Below are 23,506 nucleotides of genomic sequence, written 5' to 3' on the forward strand. Positions count from 1 at the left end.
GCTTGCTGAAACAATTCCTATCTGCCCTTGCTTATTTCAGGGTGTCCAACCCCCTTTTTTCAAGTGTTCTTTTGGTAAACATGGTATGTGTGTATCTTGTGTCACCATAAAAACAGAGCTGCAGCACAATCCTAAGTATGTCTACTCAGAAGTAAGCCCCACTGAGATCAATAGAACTTACTCTGAGGTAAATGTGCATAGGATTCAGCCTGAAAACGAAGAGAGGGTGAAGAAAAGACAGGAGAAAATGAATTGTAGAAATAGAATAGCAAGGTAACTGGGATATTTAACCATATTTAAAGACAATAACTACAGTAAAATTAGTGCCTCTCTACTTCAGTCCCAGCCAGGTTTTCCATAGGAAAATTCTGTACCAGGTGGCAGATAATTATTTTAAATTTTTAATTAAAATATATTATCCTTTCCTATAACAAAATGGTGCTTACTTCTAAGTAAGTGTGTTCCACTGAAGAAGGAAATCCTATTTGATTCCTTTATTCATGCTAGTGTGACATAAGTTAAAGGCACAATTTTATGCATGTTTAGACAGAAAAAAGTCTTTCAACTCCTAGAATCCCCTCTAAATGGGAAGCACCCGCCCCAGGCTTGCCAAGGGAGGGAGGGAAAAGAGAGAAAATACCTCTGTTTGCAGCCAGCATGGCGGGGCACACCAATTGGATTTTGAATAAAGCATTCAATTAATTGTAACTATTTTGAATTTTATTGTTATTATCTTCCTTGGTGGGTCGTTGAAAACCGCTATTCTGAATAATGATTTTTATAGTGTAGGGTAGGGGGCGCTGGGCATGAGTTTGTGGAACCAAGGGGGCGGTGACCTGAAAAAGTTTGGGAACCACTGACCTAAATGATGGAACATTTTTCCTGGTCTTCCAGATGGTAGGACCTGAACCAATAGCTTCAAATGACAAGAAAAAGGGTTTAGATGAAACTTCATGATGGTACAAGCTGGAATTCCGTGCAGGACTCTTCATTGTAAAAGTTTTTTTAAGCAGAGGCTGGATAGCCACAGATTGGGGGTGCTGTAGTAGTGAATATTTACATTGGCAGTGTGGTAATCTGGATTATTTTGAGGTCCATTCCCCTTCCAGTTCTATTATTCTATGAATTTGAAATTCCAAGGACTGTGTTGATGGGAAGGAGAGGAGGGAGGTTGAGGAATGAAAAGGAATGAAACACACAAAATAAAGCAGCATTTTGTCAAATGAAAAGTTCATACTGTAATTAAGAAAATGTAAATACAAAATATACTGAAAAGCTTGAAAACTCTGAGCTATGCTTTGCAACAGTTACCAATGTTAAACTAGAAGTGTTTGATAGCTTTTAGCAGACAATCTTCTATTAAATGAGGCTGCAATCCTATGCAGAGTTAGGCACACCGGTCCATTGATTTCAATGAGCTCAGGCATGTCTCCCTAGGATCAGACTGCATGAGAAATAATTGACCAGGATTGTTCCTCCTTTCAGATCCCAGAACGCAGAGTATAACAACCACAATGCAAACTACTAATGCAAAAGCTATATCTCAAACTGGAAAGAAATCTGGCAGAATGCATGTATCAAAATTTCGTTTTTCAGCGCCTATCTTTTGTAGATTGGTAAGAATTCCCAGCATGCACTCTTTAAAGAAAATGGGCAGCATACTATAACACTCCAAAAAGCATGTCTTAAAAGCCAACCTGAAGCTTAGAGAGTTCCCCAAACTCCCCTTTGGTATAGATGTAATGCTTTGGCACATGATGGTATTGTTTTTCATTTGTACGAAATGCAGAAGTCAACATAAAGAAATAATTCTGTAGTCTTGAAGTATACATGGAAACTTATCTATGATTCTAATAAAACTTAACATTTCCTGTTGAAGGTTAGAAAGTAGAAGGACTAACAATCCCAGTAGCAGCCAGTGTGATGGACAGGAAGGGCTAGCTACTGCTGTGTGTTGACCAGCCAGTTTGGTGTAGTGGCTAAGGTGTTGGACTGGGAGTCAGGAGATCCGGGTTCTAGTCCCCTCTTGGCCATGGAAACCCACTAGATGACTTTGGGCCAGTCACAGACTCTCAGCTCAACCTACCTCACAGGGTTGTTGTTGTGAGAATAACATGGAGAGGAGGAGGATGTATGCCGCCTTGGAGGAAAAAAGGCGGGATATAAATAAATAAATAAAAAGTAGGTGTGGAGCCTCCATAACCTCACTGGCAGGGAGATGCGAGGCAGTAGTTGAGGTATTGTTTTTCATTTGTAAGAAATGTGCCTGGACTCAGCACTAGGCAAGTGTGTGACTGCCAACCAGTCATCTTCTATCATCTTGCATCTCCCAGTGTAAGGCTACCAGGGCTCTCCAGCTCCTTGATTGCAACTCCATGGCTGCAGCCCTTTCAAACCCATAGTCAAGTGCTACCTCACCAACTTCTGCAACTAATAAAAACAAGGTGAAGAACCAAAGAGCTGCTTTGAGCACAATCAAAGGTTTGCACATGATGGTGAGAATTTTGACTCTTATTCCCTTAAAGGTGTCATAGTATTTAATTTTTTAAAAAAATCACTTAAAAATCCTCACACCAAGCAGAAGTAAGCCGCTTTGAGCACAATCAAAGGTTTGCATATGATGGTGAGACTTTTGACTCTTATTCCCTTAAAGGTGTCATAGTATTTAATTATTTTTTTAAAAAAAAAATCACTTAAAAATCCTCACACCAAGCAGAAGTATTCAAAGTATTCCCATGCAGTACCCAAAATGGCTATCGAAAATCTCCTGTTTCAAAGGTGGTTTTGCTACATGGCATGAGAACTTACATCAAAATGCAAGTCTTAGGCCCTTTCTACACCTAAGGGTTATCCCAGGAAAATGGAGGGATCATCCCTGCATGCTCCCAGGATCCCTTGTGTGGCATTTCAATGCACAGGAACAATCCTGGGATATAGGGCTGGTGTAGACATGCCCATTGATAACTTTCAAAGGGGATTAGTAAACGTTATGTAGGACACATCTCTATTAGCTACCAGGCTTTATGAAACGGCCAGTTTTGGACACACAATATCTCTGTTTCCAGGCAACTGGTATTCAACCAGGGTCAGCAGGGGTAGAAGGAGGCTGCTGACTCCATGCTCTGCTTGTGGTCTTCTTGGAAATTTTTGGCTGGCTACTGATGGAAACACTGTGCTGGACTAGGTGGATTTTTGATCTGATCAAGCTGAGTTCTTAAGTCCAACTCATCTTTGGACAGACTGTGATTATTTATCATTAAATTAAAAGCTATTAGAAAGGTTGGGGGCAATCCAGAGAAAGTAGGATATTCTTAAGTTTCACTAAAATCAATGAGAGCAACACTCCAATCAGACACATTTATTCAGAAGTAAGAACCACTGATTTTAATAGGACATACTTCTAAGTAACCCAAACTTTTGGCTGTTATTCTGCATACCAGCCTTCTCCAACCCTCCAGATGTGTTGGACTGCAATTCTCAATGGTCAGGGTGGCTGGAAGTCATGAGTGTTACAGTCCAACACATCTGGAAAGCACCAGGATGGGGAAGGCTGGTGTAAAGCACTGCCTCCTTTGGTACCTAACTCCATTTTAAAGGGATTTTCTGGATTGGTCCCTGACAAAAGTTGTACATCTGCTGAACTTAATTTCACAGAGAGGCCAAGAGCAGGGGCTCACTGAAACATCTGTTGGATCACAGAAGAATCCACTTCTCCCAACTTCAAACCAGCACAAAGACTCGCTATAGTAGCTTTATTCCCAAAACGTTGCCTCCATGAAATGAATGCGCTCACAATCTGTAACTGGGTATTGTTTGGGTGATCAGCTTTACAGCGGTAAATATCATTGCATGTCAAGCCCAGGGACAATACAATGCACTCCCATTCAGGTCCAAGTCTCCTAGCAAGCTTGCAAATCTGCTGATCTGTTGGTGGATTCTTCAAAGTATGCTGCGAAAGTCCGTGTATTTCATCATCTGGAAGAAAAGAAAAAAAGTACAGATGCATTACTCGGAAGAAGAAAAAAGTAGCAACTCTTATGTAATCTTGGAGCTTTGACTATTGGAAGAAGACAGAACCATAGAGCAGACCTCTAAATCAATGCTAGGAAACAGCACACTAGCAACATTCATTAGCTAAGTATTATAAATAAATCCCATTAAACAGCTTAAGCAAAAAGGTATGTTTATGTCTGCACTTTAGGTGCCAGAACTGACTACGGATCCAAAATGGAGCTCAGCAATTTCTTCTACAATCCAAACTTTCTGAAATACGTTGGCATGTCATTACACATAAACGCCCAAGGAAGCATTCATGTGTAATGGGGGTTATCTGAGGCAGATGTTTCTGATTTGAGCTAGTAGAGAAGTGCACTAGAGCAGCCTTCCCCAACCTCATGCCTTCCAAATATTGTGGGAATATAACTCCATTATCCCTGATCATTGGCCATGTTGACTGGGGCTGATGGAAGCTGTAGTCCATCAGGAGGGCACCAGGTTGGGGAAGGCTGCCTTAGAAAGTCATTTTGCAGTGACCAAATGTTCCACCCATCCTTGTCAAGCAGGTTCAGCTCTCTTGAATATGTTTGCACTTGTGGCAATGGGGAGAAATGATCCAAAGTAGGTAAAAGTATTGCCATGTCTATTTTGTGAGGATGAACAAAGAGCCCACTGAAGTTCCATTGCTACCACTATCTCTGAATCTTGTAATCCTTCTGGAAGTTCAGAATTTCATTACTTCATTGTAAATTAAATAAATATTGGCATCCTTTCCTATTACAGGACCATATTACAGTATGGGAATTGGTCTTGCATTTCTGTTGCCTTGGAAATTGTATCCAAAATGGTGATAAACATTCCGTGCATGCTAATTATAACCATAGGGTATGAATGCTGAGGGGCGGGGGAGAGAAAGCCAGGCAGCTCTTTAGAAAGCAGCCTCATTGTGAAACATTCTTCAAAACCCCACTATCATACCCACAATCCCATCAAAGCAGCACAAAATCAAAATACAACCCCCTACTCTTCAACAAAAGAACTTTTTGAAAGCACTTTGTTTGACAGATAAATGTAAGGCTTCGCAGATGGTTTGGGCCATTCCAAACAGATGGCATATATACACATTGCAAAGGGCTGCTTAAAAGGAAAAGGCAGCTAATTTTACAACTATATCAAAGCCTTCTCTCCCTTGCAGTTACCTAACTGGGGTCCTCAAAGGTTTTGGACTGGTGAGCACATTTTGGAATGTTGGGTGTCATGGCTGCTGTCACAAAATGACTGTTACGGTAGGTGTGGCCAGCCACAAAATGGCTATGATGGTTGTGGCCAACCACTACTGCTTTGAACGCCCCTTCCCACTCCCCCTACCTCTTTAGCCCCTCAGAATTCTGCCCTGCATATCTTTTTCTTTTTTTCTGGATATTTCACAATTGCTGGGCTGCAGCCGCTTGTCATTTTTATATTCTAAGGGCGCAATCCTATGCATGTTTAGAGTTCTAATTCCTCATCTAAAGGAAAGATGTGTAAAGAAGTGCATAAAAGTAACTTGGAATCACACAGGTAAGAGGACTTAGGTATACAATAAACTTATCATCAGATAGATGAGAAATGATTGGATGAATTCCCTCTTCTTTTCTCTTTCCTTAGAGCTGAATCTTTGGAGGCTTTCTTGCAAATTGTTCATTTGGGTTCTGTCCTCGTTTACCCGCTACCCAAAACCAAATAACTTCCCTCAGGTTTTTGGCCCACATAATGGTGTACATATCCTTTCATGGGGGACAAATATGTCCAGGGCTGATGACCTTGTTGACCAGCCTTCTGGGTGCCCCAAATAAGAATTAAAAATGTGCAAATGAAACAAGGTGCAAGTATTAGTGATAGGGACGTAATCCTATCCACACATGTCCACCATTCAGACTAGCAACAGCTTGGCAGAGAAACAGCAATGAAAACTCTATACCACACCTCCCAATTCTCATAAGGGGATTGTGGGAATTGTAGTCCAACACATCTGCAGAACTCCAGGTTGGAGACGGCTGCTCTATGTACTGGGAAACTCTGGCTTATTTAAACCATAAGTGCAATTAGGGGGTTGTGTGATAAAGAAATGCAATGTTCTTAATGAACAAGAGAGAGAGAGAGAGAGAGAGAGAACCATATGATATATTTTGTGAAGAAGTTTCTGCCTAGGAGAGAAAATACCTTCTTGTGCCTATATCTCGGCATTTACTTCTAGCTTTCCACTTGTGATCAAGGCAGCACTTCCATAAGCAAGGCACATGAGTGATTAAGCAGGCAGCTGCAGAGGCTATGCTCATACTGCAGCAACTATTTGTTAATGGAGCACAGTGGGAACATCTCCAGTGATTCCTAAAAGGCCATATGTTCCTCGAAGCACTGCAGCCATAGCAACCAGTCACCAACTGCTTTGTTTCTGGGAATGCACTGTTCTGTGCTGGTTCTGCTTGTGCTGTTTTATTAGATTATAAAGTTTCCTAGATAGGAATTCCACAGTTTGCTCAGACATTACTGTCACTGCAGGTTTTAGAGTTTCATGCCGTGAACAACACATCGAAATCATGGAAATTACGGAAGGTAACTAAAACCATATCCATCAGAAATAATAATTATTATTATAAATCAAAAATATTTTATTATAAAATATTACAAGAATAAATTAGAAGACTACAGTGCAGCACTATGAATGTCTACTCAAAAGTAAGCCCACTGAATCCAATAGGGTTTACACCTAGGTAAGTGGGCATAGGATTGCAGTCTTAATTCTCTTTTGAATTTTGCAACAATGCAATAGTATAGTCACTAATGCAAGTTTTTTCTATAAATAAGAAGATAATATGTAGAGAACATAACAGCCTATAAGTCTGACACGTAATGGATTAATGAAGCTATGAAAGGTTGAATGCTTTCATCTCCCTCAACTAGATTGTATCAAAATCACCCAATGATTAAGTGAAAAATCTGCCTTGAATAATTCTGTACAATTCTACTCAGAAGCAAGTCTAACTGAATTCAATGGGCCTTACTCCCAAGTAAATGGGTATAGGATTGCAGCTTAAAAAACTGCCTTCAAAGGTATGAAGTGTTAGTACCTCAAAAATAGATGTTTTATAACAAAAGCATAAAAAAGAAAGCCTTTCCTCACCAATGGTGTTATTAGGAGCTAATCAGAACAAGAGGAAGAATATGCAGATAAGCAAATATGGTATCTAAATTTAAAGAACAGACTACATTTTGTGCCTCCAAGTCAATCTCATGAGATATTAATTAAGGAAATAAATAAGAGCATAGCAATGTGGACACTAGATGATTACTGCTAAGTGCAGCTGACAGCCAAAGAAAGCCACAAGGCCAAAGTGTGTTTACCACACTGATAAAGATGAGAGGATTCATAATGAAACAGCCTTCAAAAATACCCATTCTTGAACTTGTTTTCAAGATTGCCTTTAAAACAGATGTTGGCTTCATGAATCCATTGCACATAAAGAGAGACATTTTTCTGTACAGTTTGTGTATTTCACAACAGTCAGAACAGAAAGCACATAACCAAAGACACCAATTTTGTACTTGACATCATCCCACTCCAACAAAAGCAGGCAGTTCCTAAAAGTGCAGGAATGGCAGGTTTAATAGGAATGCTTTCCACTGATTTAACTAGATTTTTTTTAACATTCAGGCACAGCATGCCTGCAAGGCAGATGGGGGAGGAGCTGAAAGTAACATATCCTCCAACGTGTCACAAATGAAAAGAGAGACACTCCTGTGTATAATTGGGTGGAGCTGGGAAAAGGAAACCTGTTGTCCTCCAGATGCTGTTCGACACCCGTACACATTCAGCACCAGCCAGCATGGATTATGGTTAGGTAGTGCAACATCCTCTGGATTGCCACTGGTTCCCCTGGAGTAGAGCCACCCCCTGGAGTAGAGTCTGGCAGTGCGGTCCAGCAGACAACCCAAACTTAAATTTGCCACGAACAGAAATCAGAGGCACGCAAGCAGATGGCTCCGGCAAGCCATACTACAAAGCAAGTCTACACGCATAGATGCATTTTTCTCCTTTAGAGCTGCCTTCCCCCACCTGTTGCCCTCCACATGTGCTAGACTACGACTCCCATCATTTGCAGCCAGCATGGCCAAACAATTGAAGAACCGCCATGCTACTAGCCCAAGAACAGCCAGTGCATCCATGGCATAGAAGTATTAAGCCAATGTAACAGTTAAGTAATACAGAGCGCCCGAGTATATGCAGACTGCTTTCCCCTCATCTCTGACTAACTTCAGCTTTCCCCTTTTTCACAGACTAAGAAATAAGAAGGGCTTACAGAATGATGATACATTTTCTGCACAGATTAAAGCCCTGGTATCTTTCTTTAGAAAACAAGCACGGATCCTTATCTCCCTTTGCCAGCAAACTACAACCAGAGTACAATGTTCCCCTCAATAAAACTATCTTTCCTTCCAGCAACTCTTCATCAAAAAGGGTTTCCCTCCACCCCTGCACAACTCATGGGACTCTCTCATTTTAGGCAGGCTCTCCATTTTCCAGTAGGGAACCCAGGGCTATCAGTCTATGGGCAGAGCCTACCTCCTTTCCCTTCACAAAGCGTTTACAGCTTCTTCCCCTCCCAAGTTCAATTTTGTCAAGCAGGGACCGGGAAGAGAGCAAATCAGGTGGCAGAGAGAAAGAGGAAACGGAGTGCCCTTGTCCTCCATTCTGACCCACCCTGATATACAGCCCCGGAGAGGGAATAGAGCCCATGACATTAAAAAAGAAGAACTTCCCCATCTCTGCCATAAGGTAAAATGTACAACTTGACTAGGAAGTTCCACTGTGATTCCTGCTTTCATGGCTTCAGGTTTATCCTCCCCAGACATTATGGTGTAAGAATACAAGGGAGCTGGTTGTTTATTTTTAATTTGGGGCTCTAAAATTTTGGGCTGTTTTGGCTAAAACGAAAGACAAAATGGAGTGTATGAGAAGTGGTCGGTTATTACATCCTGAAACACTCATGTGAAGAAGTTCTTAATGCAATTGCTTCCATGCATCCTATCTTGAAATCTTATCTCATAAATGTTATGGTAACTTGTGAGCTTACATTGTCGTCTCAGTCCTTTTCCTCCATGTAAAACTTATCAGATCATATTAGCAGGATATTTCTGAAACAGCAGCAGCAACAACAACAACCACCCTACAGGCTACGGTAAAATTCTCTTTATGGCCATTTCTAAAGAAGAAAATGTACACACACGGCAGCATAACAACAGCTGAGGTCATGGACTTTGAATTTCTGCTACAGCTGTTCATTCCTGCAATAATAAAAATAATTGCCATTTACTAGAGGCTGTTATATAACACAGTTAATCTTGCCAGTTACAGTAAACAGTTATATTTAGATCTGAATTTGGGGAGGAGTGGCTTCTTTATAGACAACACTCATAAAAGGATAACTACCTTGTTGGATCAGACCAAGAGTTCATCTAGTTTGGTGTTCTGATTTCATCCATGGCAAAGCAGATCTCTCTGGGAAAATAACCAGCAGCACACAATAGAGATGAGCTTATTCTCAGCTTGTTCTAGAGCTTGCTCTCAATGTCTGGCACAGTAGTGTCACATTGGTTCATCAAGACTGGTTGTTCTTTAGGCACTGGCCATAACAGGCCCACAAAGCCCCTACACTAGCTGCTGCTCCTTGCTGTTGTTGACTGTTCATTTACTCAAGAGATGCCAGGTTAGCAGTGGCAGTATTGATTTCAAATAACACCTTTCAGCCTTCATGGAACCACCATTCAGCCAGGGGACAGCAAAACTGGGCTACAAGGCAGATCCCTCAAAGCTGTCTTTTAGGCTGAGAGATGGCACAGCTTTGACCAATAAACAAAGCTTTGCCTCTGTTTCTCTCCGGTCATCTGTAGCTTATCAAGTTCAATTCTTTCTGCTTCTTTCCTGGCCTTTCAATCTATGCTGTTCTTTCCTGCGGAATAAAGAACCATACGCAACTTACCTGGGAACCATACACTGTTTACAAAATCATGCGTTTTCAACTTGAGTCTACAATGTAGCAATTTACAAACAGTGGATGTGGGCCCATCAGTGGGACAGCAGACAGGAAACTTGTAAAGGTTTTGCCAAGATGCAGGAGAGGGGATGCTGGTAAGACTGTCACAAGTGGTATACACTTCCAGCTCAAGGGTTAAAAATCAAAAGGCGAGCCCTGAAAAGAGACATAAATTAAACTCCAAAGGCCTGGCAGGAAGAGAGAGTAAATAAGTACAATGGACTTGCCTGCATTCATGCAGCATGTCAGAGGGAGCACAAGAAATAAAAGTATTGCTCTCTCAGGTCATACAAATACATCCTTGCAGCATTCCCAGATGCAACTCTACAGGATTTTTTTAAAAAGGGATTCCTATACTGCTTTATCTGCAGCTCAATGACTGTAGTATGGTAAATCTGAAACATAATAATTTGAAATGCAACATTCAAAGTAAACAGTTCAAAGCTGAAATACAAAAGAGAGTATGAAATAAAATTTTGTGTGTGTGTGTGTGTTTTTAAAAAATTATGAATTAGTAAACTGCTGGAAGAGGAGGGGATGATAGTGCAGTGTAGTGGTTACAGTGCTGGACTAGGACTGAGGAGACCCAGGTTCAAATTACCACTCAGCCACAAAGGTTACTGGGTGACTTTGGGCTAATCATGATCTCTCAGCCTAACCTACCTCACTGGGTTGCTGTGGGGATAAAATGTACATTGCTTGGAGCTCACTGAAAGAAAGGTGGAATATGAATATATATACACATACTCACACATATTCTTGTGCCTTTCAAGAGACCAATAAGAACTGCCTAATCATTATGAATTGCAGATCTGAACCTAATTATGCATCTTCCACTGTGTGTAAGGTCTTAAGATTGATCCAGATAATGAATGTCACATGGCTGCCGCTTAAAAGCTTTTGTTAAAACCTTGTACTAAAGTATTGTTTCCTGAAACTTTCACTTTGACCTCCTAATCAAAGAATCTTTGATCCAGTGACTATAAAAAAGTTTCTTTTGTAACTGTCTTTTTTAAATAAAACATACGAGTAAAATGGCAGAAAAGTTCTTAAAAAGAAAAAATTATCAAAATATTTTCTTCCGTTTACTACAGAGACAGATTATAGTACTAGCCATATATTATTTTTAAAAAAACAAAAGCCAAGTAATACCGAAAGCTTTCGCAAAAATAACTGAGGTAACGATGGTTTAGCATAAAACATTGCCAAGATAATAAAGTGTAGGAATGCAGTAATTCCTAATGTTATCTTCTGGTACATAAGAACATAAGAAGAGCCATGCTGGTTCAGACCAGCACACTGTTCACACAGTGGCCAACCAGCTGTTGACCAGGAACCCAAAAGCAGGACACGTGCAACAGCACCCTCCCACCTATGTTTCTCAGTGACTGGTGTACATAGGCTTACTGCCTCTGCTACTGGAAGAACATAGCTATCAGGACTAGTAGCTATTGATAGGCATTTCCTCCAGGAATTTATCTAACCCCTCTTTAAAGCCATCCAAATTGGTGACCATCACTACATCTTGTGGTAGAGAATTCCATAGTTTAACTATGCGCTATGTGAAGAAGTACTTCACAAATCTCCCACCAATGCTTCACGGGATATATCTGGGTTCTAGTATTATGGGAGTTGGAGAAAAATGTCTCCTTATCCACATTCTCCACACCATGCATAGAATCATAGAATAGCAGAGTTGGAAGGGGCCTACAAGGCCATCTAGTCCAACCCCCTGCTCAATGCAGGAATCCATAATACATAATTTTGCACACCTCTATCATGTCTCCCCTTCGCCTCCTTTTTTCCAAGCTAAATAGTCCCAGCTGTTGTAACTTTTTCTCATAGGGGAGAGATGCTCCAGCCCCTTCATCATTTTAGCTGCCCTTTTCTCCACTTTTTCCAGTGCAGAACAGTCCTAATTCTCATTTATTGGTTCAAATATGGACACCAGAAATTATGATTAAATATTAGAAACAGATTAAATATTAGAAACAGGTAAGGCAGTCCATGGTTTCCAATATTCCTGCTCCTAGAACACAAGAAGCGCTTATCTTGATCCAATTTGCATATAACAATAAACTGGAATTCTGTAGAATTCCACCCTCATCATGAATAAAGCAGCTGCCCATTTATGAAAAGCTCCTGCTGAAACCAACAAACCATGGCTTGTGACTCTTGCTTGTCAGGGGAGATACAAGGCAGAGTTTCCAGTTTGCATATCATCATAACCAAACCGTGGTTTGATCAGATCAGAGTAAATTATAAGCAAGAGTTCCAGGAGAATCATCTGGGCCCTTGAGTGCCAGAGCAGACAATGTTACCAATTCCTAACCATGGTTAGGAGATTGGAAATTTGCTGCAGGCTTATTTTCTTCCTCTCTTCTCCAGCAAATTTCCCTTTCATTGCTGTAGTTTGCTTTAACCATGATATAGCAATGAGTGTGTGCTGGCCCGAACCCTGATTAACAAAAGCCATGTTTCAAACTCAGGTTATAAGGGCAATTCTGGTTAATGCTAGCCATGCTTAGTGTTGGTGCAGGTATATCATGGTTAAAACACACCATGGATGGAAGGGGGAAATTCATGTGCAAGAGGGGAGGAGGGGGCAAGTGTGTGAACCCATAGCACATTCCCAAGACATGGTCTGAAGGCATATGATGCAATTATATTGCTGATATTAAGTAGGCCTGGTTAAATGGGGACAGAGAGCACTTGGGAATCTTATGTTTGTTGCTGAGTTCCATGATGGAAGAAAGATGAATATAAATGTATAAATATAAATCAGAGACATGGGAAACAGTTTTTAATAGGGGGTGTTCAATGAGCCAAATGACATCAGGAGGTGTGGCCAGGCCCACCATGCTATCAGGGGTGTAGCCACATCCCTGACATTAAATGAGTCCTGGCTGGCGACTGACTTCGCTGTGGCTGAGAAAAGCTTGCATGCAGCAAAGCAACCCCAACTGAGGCAGAGGCTGAAGGAGTATTCCAGCTGTCACCTGAATTGGGGCTGCTTCCCCTGTGTCATGTCCTCCCAGTATTAAGCAAATAAGGGTGCATTCATATGCATGTTTAGACAGAAAAAGGTCCTACAAGCTTTTTCTGCCTAAACATGCATAGAATTGAGCCCTAAATAAATCTCCTCACAGGAACTTTATAATTGGCCTTGGCTAACAGAGATGCATTCTCCTTTCCCCACTGTAGTAGTATTCAGTAGTGGCAGCTGCTAAAGAGTTAAAGCAGACACACAGGCAGACAGTTGGAAAATTCAAAAAGAAACTAAGGACTTCAATCCTGTAGCAAACTGAAAATCTGACAGCCGGTTTTGCCACACTACTTTAGAACTGCTCCTTACTTTTCATTATGAAATATTGTTTGAAGAATAAAGTTCCTTCCTCCCATTTACAAATATTTCTCTTAAGGAATTAACTTTCTATTTAGATGTCAGAAAGGATACATTTGGCTTTCGATGCTACACTAAGGCAGGAGAAACAGGAAGTGTGAATTGGTCGTGGAATCTGCTTATGTTGATACTATGGGTAATGAAGTGTCTACAAGTGCTAGAGACAGGAGAGAGAAAACAATGGATAGAGTGGTAAACCTTCTAAACAAGCACTGATCTTGTCACAGGGCCTGCCATATAGGTATTACTTGGGAAGAAAGGCCAATTAAATGACAATTAGCTTAGCTGGTCAGCAGATAAGGGTGGAGTTTGATGTTTCTAGCCCTTAAGCCTGGAAAGATGAGTTTCTTAGAAACATAGAATCGTAGAGTTGGAGGGGACTATAAGGCCATCGAGTCCAACCCCCTGCTCAATGCAGGAATGCACCTGACAGATGACTGGGAATGACTTCCCATACCTGACAGATGACTGTCCAGCTGCCTCTTGAATGCCTCTAGGCAATTGGTTCCGTCCTCATAATGCTCTAACAGTCAGGAAGTTTTTTCTGATGTCTGTCCGGAATCTGCCTTCCTGTAACTTGAGCCCATTATTCCATGTCCTGCATTCTGGGAGGATCGAGAAGAGATCCTGGCCCTCCTCTGTGTGACAATCTTTCAAGTACTTGAAGAGTGCTATCATGACTCCCCTCAGTCTTGTCTTTTCAAGGCTAAACATGCCCAGTTCTTTCAGTGTCTCCTCACAGGGCTTTGTTTCCAGACCCCTGATCATCCTCGTTGCCCTCCTCTGAACCCCCTCCAGCTTGTCTGTGGTGCCCAGAACTGGACACAATACTCAAGATGAAGCCTAACCAGTGCCAAATAGAGGGGAACCAATATCTCATGTGATTTGGAAGTGTGCAATTTCAGAAGCCCTATTCCATTCCAGGATTTCTGGCTTTCCAACCATTTGCATTATGTTTATGCAGAGCTGGACGTGTATCAAGTAGTTATGCAGTTGCTGGAGGTATATCAAGTTCACACCCCAATACAAACAAAACAATATAAAACAAAACAGGTTCCCGCTGTGAAAATACTCCCGGAGCACTCAGTCTTTGAAGCAAAACAACATTAGTGAATGCAAACTGCAGTCCAAAATAAACCCACTGCAAACCTAGTATAGTATTGACCGCTTATAAATAATTAACCCAGTACAAGGGTTCCTCTAGGGATTCAATGACAAGCAAGAAACTACAAACCCACAAAGCGAATAGGAGACTCTAAATTTTGCAGCTAAATTCCCATAGGGAGACACTGTGGCAACACAACTGAGATAAATCATGGCCCTGTAAATGCAAACTGCATGCGTCATTATCGAGGCATAAACATGAGTATGACGATTACGAGTTACTAGAGGTCTTTACACTGTGCCCCCTCACGGGGATGCCCCAAGATCCTCCTTCCAATGAAACCTGAAAACATGCAAAGTGGATGCATGAATTCCTCATGTGTTTCCTTTAGCTGCTTCCTTGTATACACCGACCCACAGATATCAACTTCCTAGCTATTTTTCATGGGGTTAAAACAGATTACACAAATCTACAAGGAATCCTAGTCCTGGCAGGAATAGGGGTAAGTGCATGTAACATTTTTGTCCCAGAAGTGTTACCACAATAGTGAGCAGGCTGTTTAGTGTGCAGGAACTGGTAGTAGATTAAACAAGAACAATGAGATACAGAGTAGATCTTTGCTCAATGTGTTCGTTTTTCACTTGCAGAGAGTTGTGGGTTTGGTTTTTTTTTGACATTTGGTAGCATTCATAAACGACATTTCCTACTTGAAGTCCCAAGTGGTACAGTTCCTCTGCTACTTTACTCTGCTACATATACGAACAACTGTATTTATTTATTTATTTATTTAAAAATTATATACTGAGAAATGAGGTGGTTGGTTGCAGAAGCAAGTGAGCTTCTCCTATTGTCTGTTCCAAGCAACCACAACAGTTGTTTTTTGCTGATGCTACTTTGCTCACAGACCCTGTTGCACCATAAATGTATTAGATACATCAATAGTCTATATCTATCAAGCACTGTGGGATTTGAACCCTGGACCTTGAGAAACAGATGATCAACTTTTTCTTGCAGCATCATAATGACCAGAACAAAGAACTGCAGGTGTATTACAGGAGCTAGAACTGCTTATAATCTACCAGGTCAAGGAATCAGGTAACCTACAGAGTGACAGCATAGAGATGGAGAAAGACTAGAACTACATAGCCTGAATATTTTGCATGAAACTGAGAGTTGCCACTGGTCATCATTTTCTATTGATACATTGTGACAATTCTCTATCACTGTTTGACAGCCTGTGTCAACATGGTGCCCTCCAGGCAGAGTTGGACAACAACTCCCATTATCCCCAGCCAGAATGACCAATGGGCAGGGATGATGGGATCTGTATTCCAAAATGCCTAGAGGGTGCCACGTAGGGGAAGGCTGCTGTATGGGCTATGACTTACATGGCTTTCACTGGCAATTAGAATGGCAAAAAAATATTAGTTTCTGATCAGTGATCAGTGGTAACTCTGATTGCAAGAGACACTTCAGAGAAGGAATGGTCGACATATACTAAACAATAGAAGCTATCCTAGCAATCAGTACCAATGTATTCTAGATTACTTTAATCCTGGAGTTTGTACAATTTGTATTGACTAATCAAATGAAGGCTACCATAATGCCATCCACAGTAGGACTTACTGCTGAGTAAATATGTATAATCACAGGCTGCAATCCCAAATATACAGTATTAGCCTTCATGTGCCAAATTGTCACTAGGAATCTTAATTAATTAATGCAATTTCCATAGTTTTATTTAAGCAGTTTCTTCTAACAAGTTGTCAAACCAAGCAAATGCATGGATGACAACCAACTAGCAAACGTTCTCGTCATGCTCCATCTGTATGTCAGTTTAACAGGTTTATGTAATATGGGCACTGCAAAATTAAAAACAAATTCTTTGTACTGAGCATTCACTGTCAGAACAAACTTTAATGATAAATCATTCAAGGAAAACCCAATAACGCAAAAAGCCAATTGGGAAATTAATCTAAATAGAGGATAACATCTAGGTTGAGATTTTAGATTACTGGCCTACATAGGTTAAATCTTTCTATTTCATATTTTTTTCAAGTGTTTGAACATAGCAATAGTTGCTCTAAGTACTAGAATACTCATCAAAGTACATTTCCAATTCAAAACGAAATTATAGCAAATATACAACATGAACTAGGAAGATCCTCTAGAGACCGTTAGATTTAAAATAAAAATGGACTGGCAGTAAAAAGTTAGGAAGGGAGAGAAGGAGGACATGGGCAAGTCCACTAGATTATTAATATTAATTGGTCCACTTTATAGGCCCAGATTTAATTGGCAAGATGTCACTGAAAGCTTCTAAGCACATACTGTATCTGTCTAGATTTTAATCTTCATAAAAAATTTCAAGTCCCAGGATCCCAGAATTTTAGCGCTTCTAACAACAAATTCCAACATTTTGTTTTTGCAATTCATGCAGAGCGACCTGTATAGAATTACTTTAGATAACATGTGTGTGAGTGTGTGTGATGTAAAAGAAAGGTTGGGGGTTTGTTGTTGTTAACCTTGGCTTTTTCAGACAAGAGGATTATTTCAGCCAAGAGACTTTGAGTTATCTGTGCTTCACAGTTCTGTGGCACTCTGGATTTCCTAGAGATGGGATTCTGAGAAATGGGAGGGGGGAAGAGAAGAGTTCTAGTTCCTTAGAAGCATTACATTAACACAAGGGTTTTGTAAACCAAACAGGAGAGCTTTGAAAGCCTTGCCCTTTTACCGTTTCCTGCCTTCTTGGAAAAATCTCACTGTTAAACAGATTGGATTACATGACTGGAATGATGGATGCAGAAAAAAATGTTTTGTTTTTATTAACAAACACGATGGTTTAAAAAACAAAATACTTTTACCTTATGATGCACTTTTACTAAGTTCTGGAGATCTGCATTTACATACACTCTGATATTTGAAAGAGAAAAACAAGGACAAAAGGCTGCACTTCTAGGCACATTTTAGTCCCATAAAGATACCTCTAAATAAATATGAGTGGGTTTGATAGTGAACAAGGCAAAGGTCATTTATGCAGCACCACAGATATATATGGCATCTTGAAAAGTGGGACAGCAATGAAGTACAGAACTCTGCCGCCAAGGAGCTCACAATATAAAAATTTAACAATGGGGAAGACAAAAAAGATGTTAAATATGAGCAAGTTAAATTTATAAATTGCAGGTATTCAGGCTTAGGTTTAGTTTAGTTATGTAAGTAAGCAACTTCCATTTGGAGATTTGTGAAATACATTTTTAATAGTAGTTTCAAAAGATACTTATTTCTACAATAAAACCTATGTTCAATAAACAGCAACTGTACATTGCTATCTAATAACTCACTCCTCAAACCCTAAACACTAACACTTTTCAGAATTCAATTCACTCCTCAAACCCTAAACAATAACACTTTTCAGAATTCAATTCACTTGTAAAGTATTCAGTTCAACTCCTAAATAAGACTGGTTGTATTTTGCCAGTCAGGTAGGCACAATTAGCAGGAAAGCTAAAGTGCGATATTTACATTCATTATATAACACCAAACAACACCTTTCTTGCGGGATACATTTTTTTCTGGATTGCAGCAAGAGGGGAAGGATTAAAATTCCCTTCCCCATATAGTGTGGTCCCAATCTGGACCACGAGTCCCACTTCATTTTAATTTTAAAAACTACTGGTGTAAACAACACATTTAATGTTATGTGTATCTCTCTTAGTGTGCAGCTTGTGTAAAATGACTATTTGAACTATGCTGTGTGCCCTAATCCTTTGAGGCTCCGGTTTGCCATGGGATCAGCATGAAGGTTATCACTGTCTTAAGTGGTTTCAAAAAGTTTCCACCTGGAAGCATACCGAGGGATAAACAGGTACCACTACAAGGTGCCTTATTCTTAGTTCATGATTCTGAATTTCAAGCAACCAGTTTAAGGACAAGAGCCAGGACCACCAAAAGCCAATGAGAATCTTGCCAACGATTTCCATGAGTCCTGGATTGCACCCACATCTTTCACTCATTCTTATATAAAACTGTTTCAAATCAGGAGAGAGAAACTTCGCCATTCCTGATGACATCAACATTTCTTAGAAATAGAAAAACAGAAAATTCTTAGTAGGGATACATATAGCACCTTTCCTGGAATTTAATCATTACTGAAAACCTTTGAAGCTGTTCTTCATTAAGACAGCTTTCCCCCCTTGAACTTGAGAGTTTTATATACTTAACTAACTCTTTACCTACAAGGAACAGTTTTTTTGACAACTGCAAGCCTTTACACTAATATGGATTGTACACTGACAAAATGATGTCGTGGAAGATAATGTTACCATTTGTGTTAATCACAACAGCAACATTTCAAAAGTATTAATTGATGCTAAAGAACTACTGGTTCTGTGCATATTTTCTTTGAAGTAAGTGTGTGTTTGTTCAATGGGACTTACTTTCTAGTAAGCATACGTAGTGTAAGAATACTTTTTGCTGGTGAGTTCTATGATATATATGGTTAGGATTATTCCTCTTTTGTACTACTCTCAACAAATTTTGATGGTATTCATCTATTTGACTTTCACTTGTCAAGTGCCATCAAACCAAAAAGTAAGTGTGTGTGTGTGTGTGTGTGTGTGAGAGAGAGAGAGAGAGAGAGATTCACCCATGCAAGAGACAATAGTTCACACTGCATTACCAAAGACTTTTTTTTCCCAACAAAGGAATAATTTTCTAAGTTTGAGATTTATGAAATGTGTTTATAAATGTTTTCCCTGCCTTGCCCTGTTTTTCCTCAAAATACACTGAAACAACTCTCAGTATTTCCATTTTGGTAAAGAAATTGCTTATATTTGGAGGAGTATATTCATTCAAGTTATACTACCAGGTGAGAGTGGGACTACATGAAACCCTTAGAACAGCCTGTAGAAGAATACTAATTTTTAAAATGTATTTCTTTCAACAAGGTAATTTAACTCCAACAACCAGAAAGGCAATATCGGTTTCACTATCAGAACCAATGACACAATTAGAGAATAATTAATGATATATCCATAATGAATGGCATTCCCTACTTAATAACAGAAATAAATTCCAGTAAAGTTCAGTAACAGTGAGGCCTTGTCTCTGTTTACATTCTGGAAGCAATTCAAAGATATTCAAGACAAAAATATTCCCAAATAAAATATAAAACCACAATTTCATCAGTTGCGACAGCACAACAGCTGTTCTGATACAAGGGTTAGCTTTGGTTTCCGGAAGGTTCAGGTATTAGTGCCTCTCTTCCACACGTTCTCCCTTCTTTAAACAGTTTTGAAGAAAGATCTTTGAGAGACAGAGAGAGAGAGAGAGAGAGAGAGAGAGAAAGAGAAAGAGAGAGAGAGAAGTTTGTGTCCAAGAAATTAAAGCAGGGATTCATTCTGAGTAGAAGCAAGTGATGATATATTAATTTGCAGTCTCAAAAAACTGAGAAAGAATAAAAATTATATGATACAAAGAAGATACAAAGATTTGGTACACTTTTTTTTTTTTTAAATAAGCTTATAAATGAATGCATTTTCTCACCACGGGAATCTAATAAAAGCCTGTCTTGTTTTTAATAGAACTTATGTGATTTGGTGGAGGCTGGTGCTAATAGACAGCCTCCAATATGTTATTACAAAGAGTATGAAATGGACAATAATAAAGCCCACGGCCAGTACACCAAATGTTACTCTATGCAATTTGGCCATTGGATACCTCAGACCTGACAGGAATTTCACTTGCTTTAGAGTACGGCAATTTTAAAAAATTAGCTTGAGTGAAGTACCCTTCAAATAATTTCTTGCAAGTGTTAATGTTTTTCTTATGATCATTTTCTATAAGAGGCTTTAAAGAAAAAGGGGAGAGATCAAACCAAAGGCAACTTTAACGATAAAAATGAAATGTAGTTGATGAAAAAAATCTTCAGTTTTACAGAAGTCAAATTTTGCCAAACAGAACAGTAAAATGCTTCGCTCCAGAAGCAGGTCACTATTAATAAGAAAGTCTACATGGTGTAATTCATTGCAAAACAAACAGAACTCAAATACACAGAGTTAACAAAAATATAATGCCATAAAATGTTGGACTGAATTTGTAAGCCATGGCAATACAATTGTATGAATCTGCCCAAAATGGTTGGATTATACTTTTCTAAAAACATTTAGAGAATGTTACTGATGTTTGACCTCCGAGCTCTCTTACAAAATAACTAGTCTCACTGAGACTAGATTTGCATCTAAGTGACACAAAGCTTAATTTTGTGTGTATTCCAAATGAAAAAGTTTACAAAAGTTCATGTGATAGGATATTTCTGTTTTGTGATCAAGAATCTCACTTTTTATTGACAGGTTTCATAATGCCCAGTTATTAAAAGTACCGAATATCCAAATAAAAAACACATCAAAATAAAATATTACTTAGACAAATAAGCAATGTTACTTTATATAGACAGTCAAGTAAAAATATTTCAGACGTAATATGGAGATATATTACTTTTGTGCATCTGTATCGTCTTTTACCAATATAATAGCTTTATATAGTTTCTTCACAAGCTCCCCGTAACTCATCACTGGTAATTTTTTAATCATTTGCACCAAACCAAAAAGGTTGGGAATCTTTTGCCTTAGTGCTTTTTACGATTCTGTGCCCTGTTGCAGTAAAAAATTAGAAACAAAATGGTCAAACTCAGAGGAAGTTGTCTTCAACCTTCTCAGACCAAGGGCCCACGTATTTGGGAGCCTGCTTATTTTGTTTCCATATGTTGGAGTACTGCTATTGCAATGTACATCAGGTCAGGCTGTGACCCAGTATTGGGTCCTGACCCACCAATTGAAAACCAATACAACTCCCAGCAGCATGGCCAATGATAGAGGGCACCAGGTTACTTTATTTATTTTATTTATTTATTACATATCTATACTGCCCAACAGCGGAGGCTCTCTGGGCAGTTAACAATTAAAACCATGGTATACAAACATCAAGATTTAAAATTTTAAAAAAATTAAAAATGTCATTTTAAAAAATTAAAAATGTCATTTAAGTTATAGTCCTGGGAAAGTTTGTCTAAAAAGTTATGTTCTCAGGAGGCGTTTGAAGTATGTTACATTTTCTGCCTGCCAAACCGCATGAGGGAGGGTTTTTCAGAGGGTGGGTGCCGCTATAGAGAAGGCCCTCTGCCAAAGTTCTTCGTGGCAACATTCCGTTTGTTTCAGAATGGCCAGCATGACTCTGACGATCATAGGTGTCGTTTGGGTGTATATAAAGGAAGGCGGTCTGCTAGGTATCCTGGTCCCAAGTCGTTTAGGACTTTATAGGATAATAACATAACCTTGTACGTGGCTCGGTAGCTAACAGGCAGACAGTGCAGTTCTTTTAACACAAATTTATGTGGGCACAGCTAGGCATCTCAGGGAGCACCCTAGCTGCTGTATTCTGTACAAGCTGCAGCTTCGGAACCACACACAAGGGTAGCCCTACTTAGAACGTGTTACAGTAGTCTAATCGTGAGGTTATCAGTGCATGAATGATCATGGCTGGGGTTGGGGAAGTCTGGTGTAAAGGAAGCAGAAATTGGACAGTTTCGGGGAGTATCAGTAAATGAAAATGGAGGGCAGGAGGAGAGAAATAATTGACCTGCTCTAGCCTGAACAGCTTCTGGTAAGTATCCTGAGGGGAGAGGGGGTGTTAGTTTAAAAAAATGATATTTTCAGGAGGAAGAAAAGGAAAGGAGCAGCCTTTTTCCATTCTTGTTCTCTAGAATCACCACCTTCAATGTAACAATAAAAAGTTCAGGTTTGGGTCTGTCAGCCTTTTAATGCTACATAGCACAACAGTGATGCCTTCCCTACTCTGAAACTCCTTTCCCCCCCTCCTGTGTGTAAGGCTTGAACAGTACTACAAAGGCTTCTGTTCCTGATTGTCTAGAGCCCTAACCAGGAGCATTCCTTTTGGGAGGTGGGCATACACTGCAATATTTTGTTGCAGGTATCACTGAATCCAAATACTTGGCCTATTTTACACTTAATTTAAAGGGGCATTTTCAAAATCATTTAGCATTATTTAGAAAGAACAGAAGATCGACAACATGTATCCTCTATTTACCCAGAGGAAAGTGAAGGCAGCTGCAAAGTAAATATTGACTCACAGTATCTTATGTACCTATTTTCATGCACAACCTTTTCTCCAAACTAAATGAAATATAAGACACAATTCAGTCTTCAGCTGACACAGTGAGAGACACACAAACTAGAACTCCTTCATCACTCATCACAATACAGCAGGTCTGGTGTAATATAAGGACATTTGAGATATGGATAAAGTGGCAACTATAACATTGCATGGAAGCATAATGCTCCAGAATATCACTTAATTTTAATGAAGTTGTCCCCTAGCACATTGTTGGGTCAAATACATGTTATTTCACAACATTTATAGCAATATTGAGAACTCTAAAGGTCGCCACAGAGGAGACTCCATCACTGCCAGCCCACCTGCCTAGCAGTTGCTTGGAGTGGGAATGATTTTAGGGGCACCCATGAAGTGACACATGCAACCTAGGAGGTTTGCCATAGGAGTTCTTACAGTGTTGCAAAGGATATTTGGACAAACTCATTGAACCCCAACACTGCAAGGGTATTAGAGGCACTTCTCAGATTGTGTGATGTAGCCAATTTAAGATGGCAAAAGGTCATAGACCAAATCTGGTGTACTGATCCCCAGTATCCCTTCATTTGAAATGTTGGCTAAGGACAATGTGCCTTATTGTGTTCTTTGGCAAAGTCTGCAGTGGTGCAATCTTCATTTGGCAATGGAGAGTGCAATGGCCCATAGACAGAGTTTTGGAGGCCCAAAGAACAATCCAGATTCCTGGATCAGAGCTCCCTTCCAGAGAGAACTGCACTGACTGCCATATTCCCAGACCTC

General features: G+C 39.8%; 1 protein-coding gene and 2 long non-coding RNA genes across 8 annotated transcripts in view; 1 reads left to right on the top strand and 2 right to left on the bottom strand.

The window, feature by feature from the left end:
- Positions 1-3,343: 3,343 nt before the first annotated feature.
- CRADD (CASP2 and RIPK1 domain containing adaptor with death domain) overlaps positions 3,344-23,506 on the bottom strand; it is a 52,291-nt gene continuing 32,128 nt past the window's right edge. For all 4 annotated transcript variants that reach the window (XM_063133791.1, XM_063133792.1, XM_063133789.1 and 1 more), the window contains exon 3: positions 3,344-3,975. In XM_063133791.1, the coding sequence (XP_062989861.1) occupies positions 3,674-3,975 (302 nt within the window). In that variant the 3' untranslated portion in view covers positions 3,344-3,673. The remainder of the gene's footprint in view (positions 3,976-23,506) is intronic.
- On the bottom strand, positions 9,117-10,101 carry LOC134403534 (uncharacterized). The gene is made up of 3 exons (XR_010025815.1): positions 10,017-10,101; positions 9,467-9,535; positions 9,117-9,321 (listed from the first exon to the last, which is right to left on the bottom strand). It is a non-coding gene; the product is annotated as an uncharacterized LOC134403534 (long non-coding RNA).
- Positions 14,891-23,506, top strand: part of LOC134403533 (uncharacterized) — a 33,288-nt gene continuing 24,672 nt past the window's right edge. For 2 of the 3 annotated variants that reach the window (XR_010025814.1, XR_010025813.1), the window contains exon 1: positions 14,891-15,080. This is a non-coding gene — a long non-coding RNA (uncharacterized LOC134403533). The remainder of the gene's footprint in view (positions 15,081-23,506) is intronic. The other variant, XR_010025812.1, reaches the window with a different exon arrangement.

This window comes from Elgaria multicarinata, chromosome 9 (assembly GCF_023053635.1).
Source record: "Elgaria multicarinata webbii isolate HBS135686 ecotype San Diego chromosome 9, rElgMul1.1.pri, whole genome shotgun sequence".
Lineage (NCBI taxonomy): Eukaryota > Metazoa > Chordata > Lepidosauria > Squamata > Anguidae > Elgaria > Elgaria multicarinata.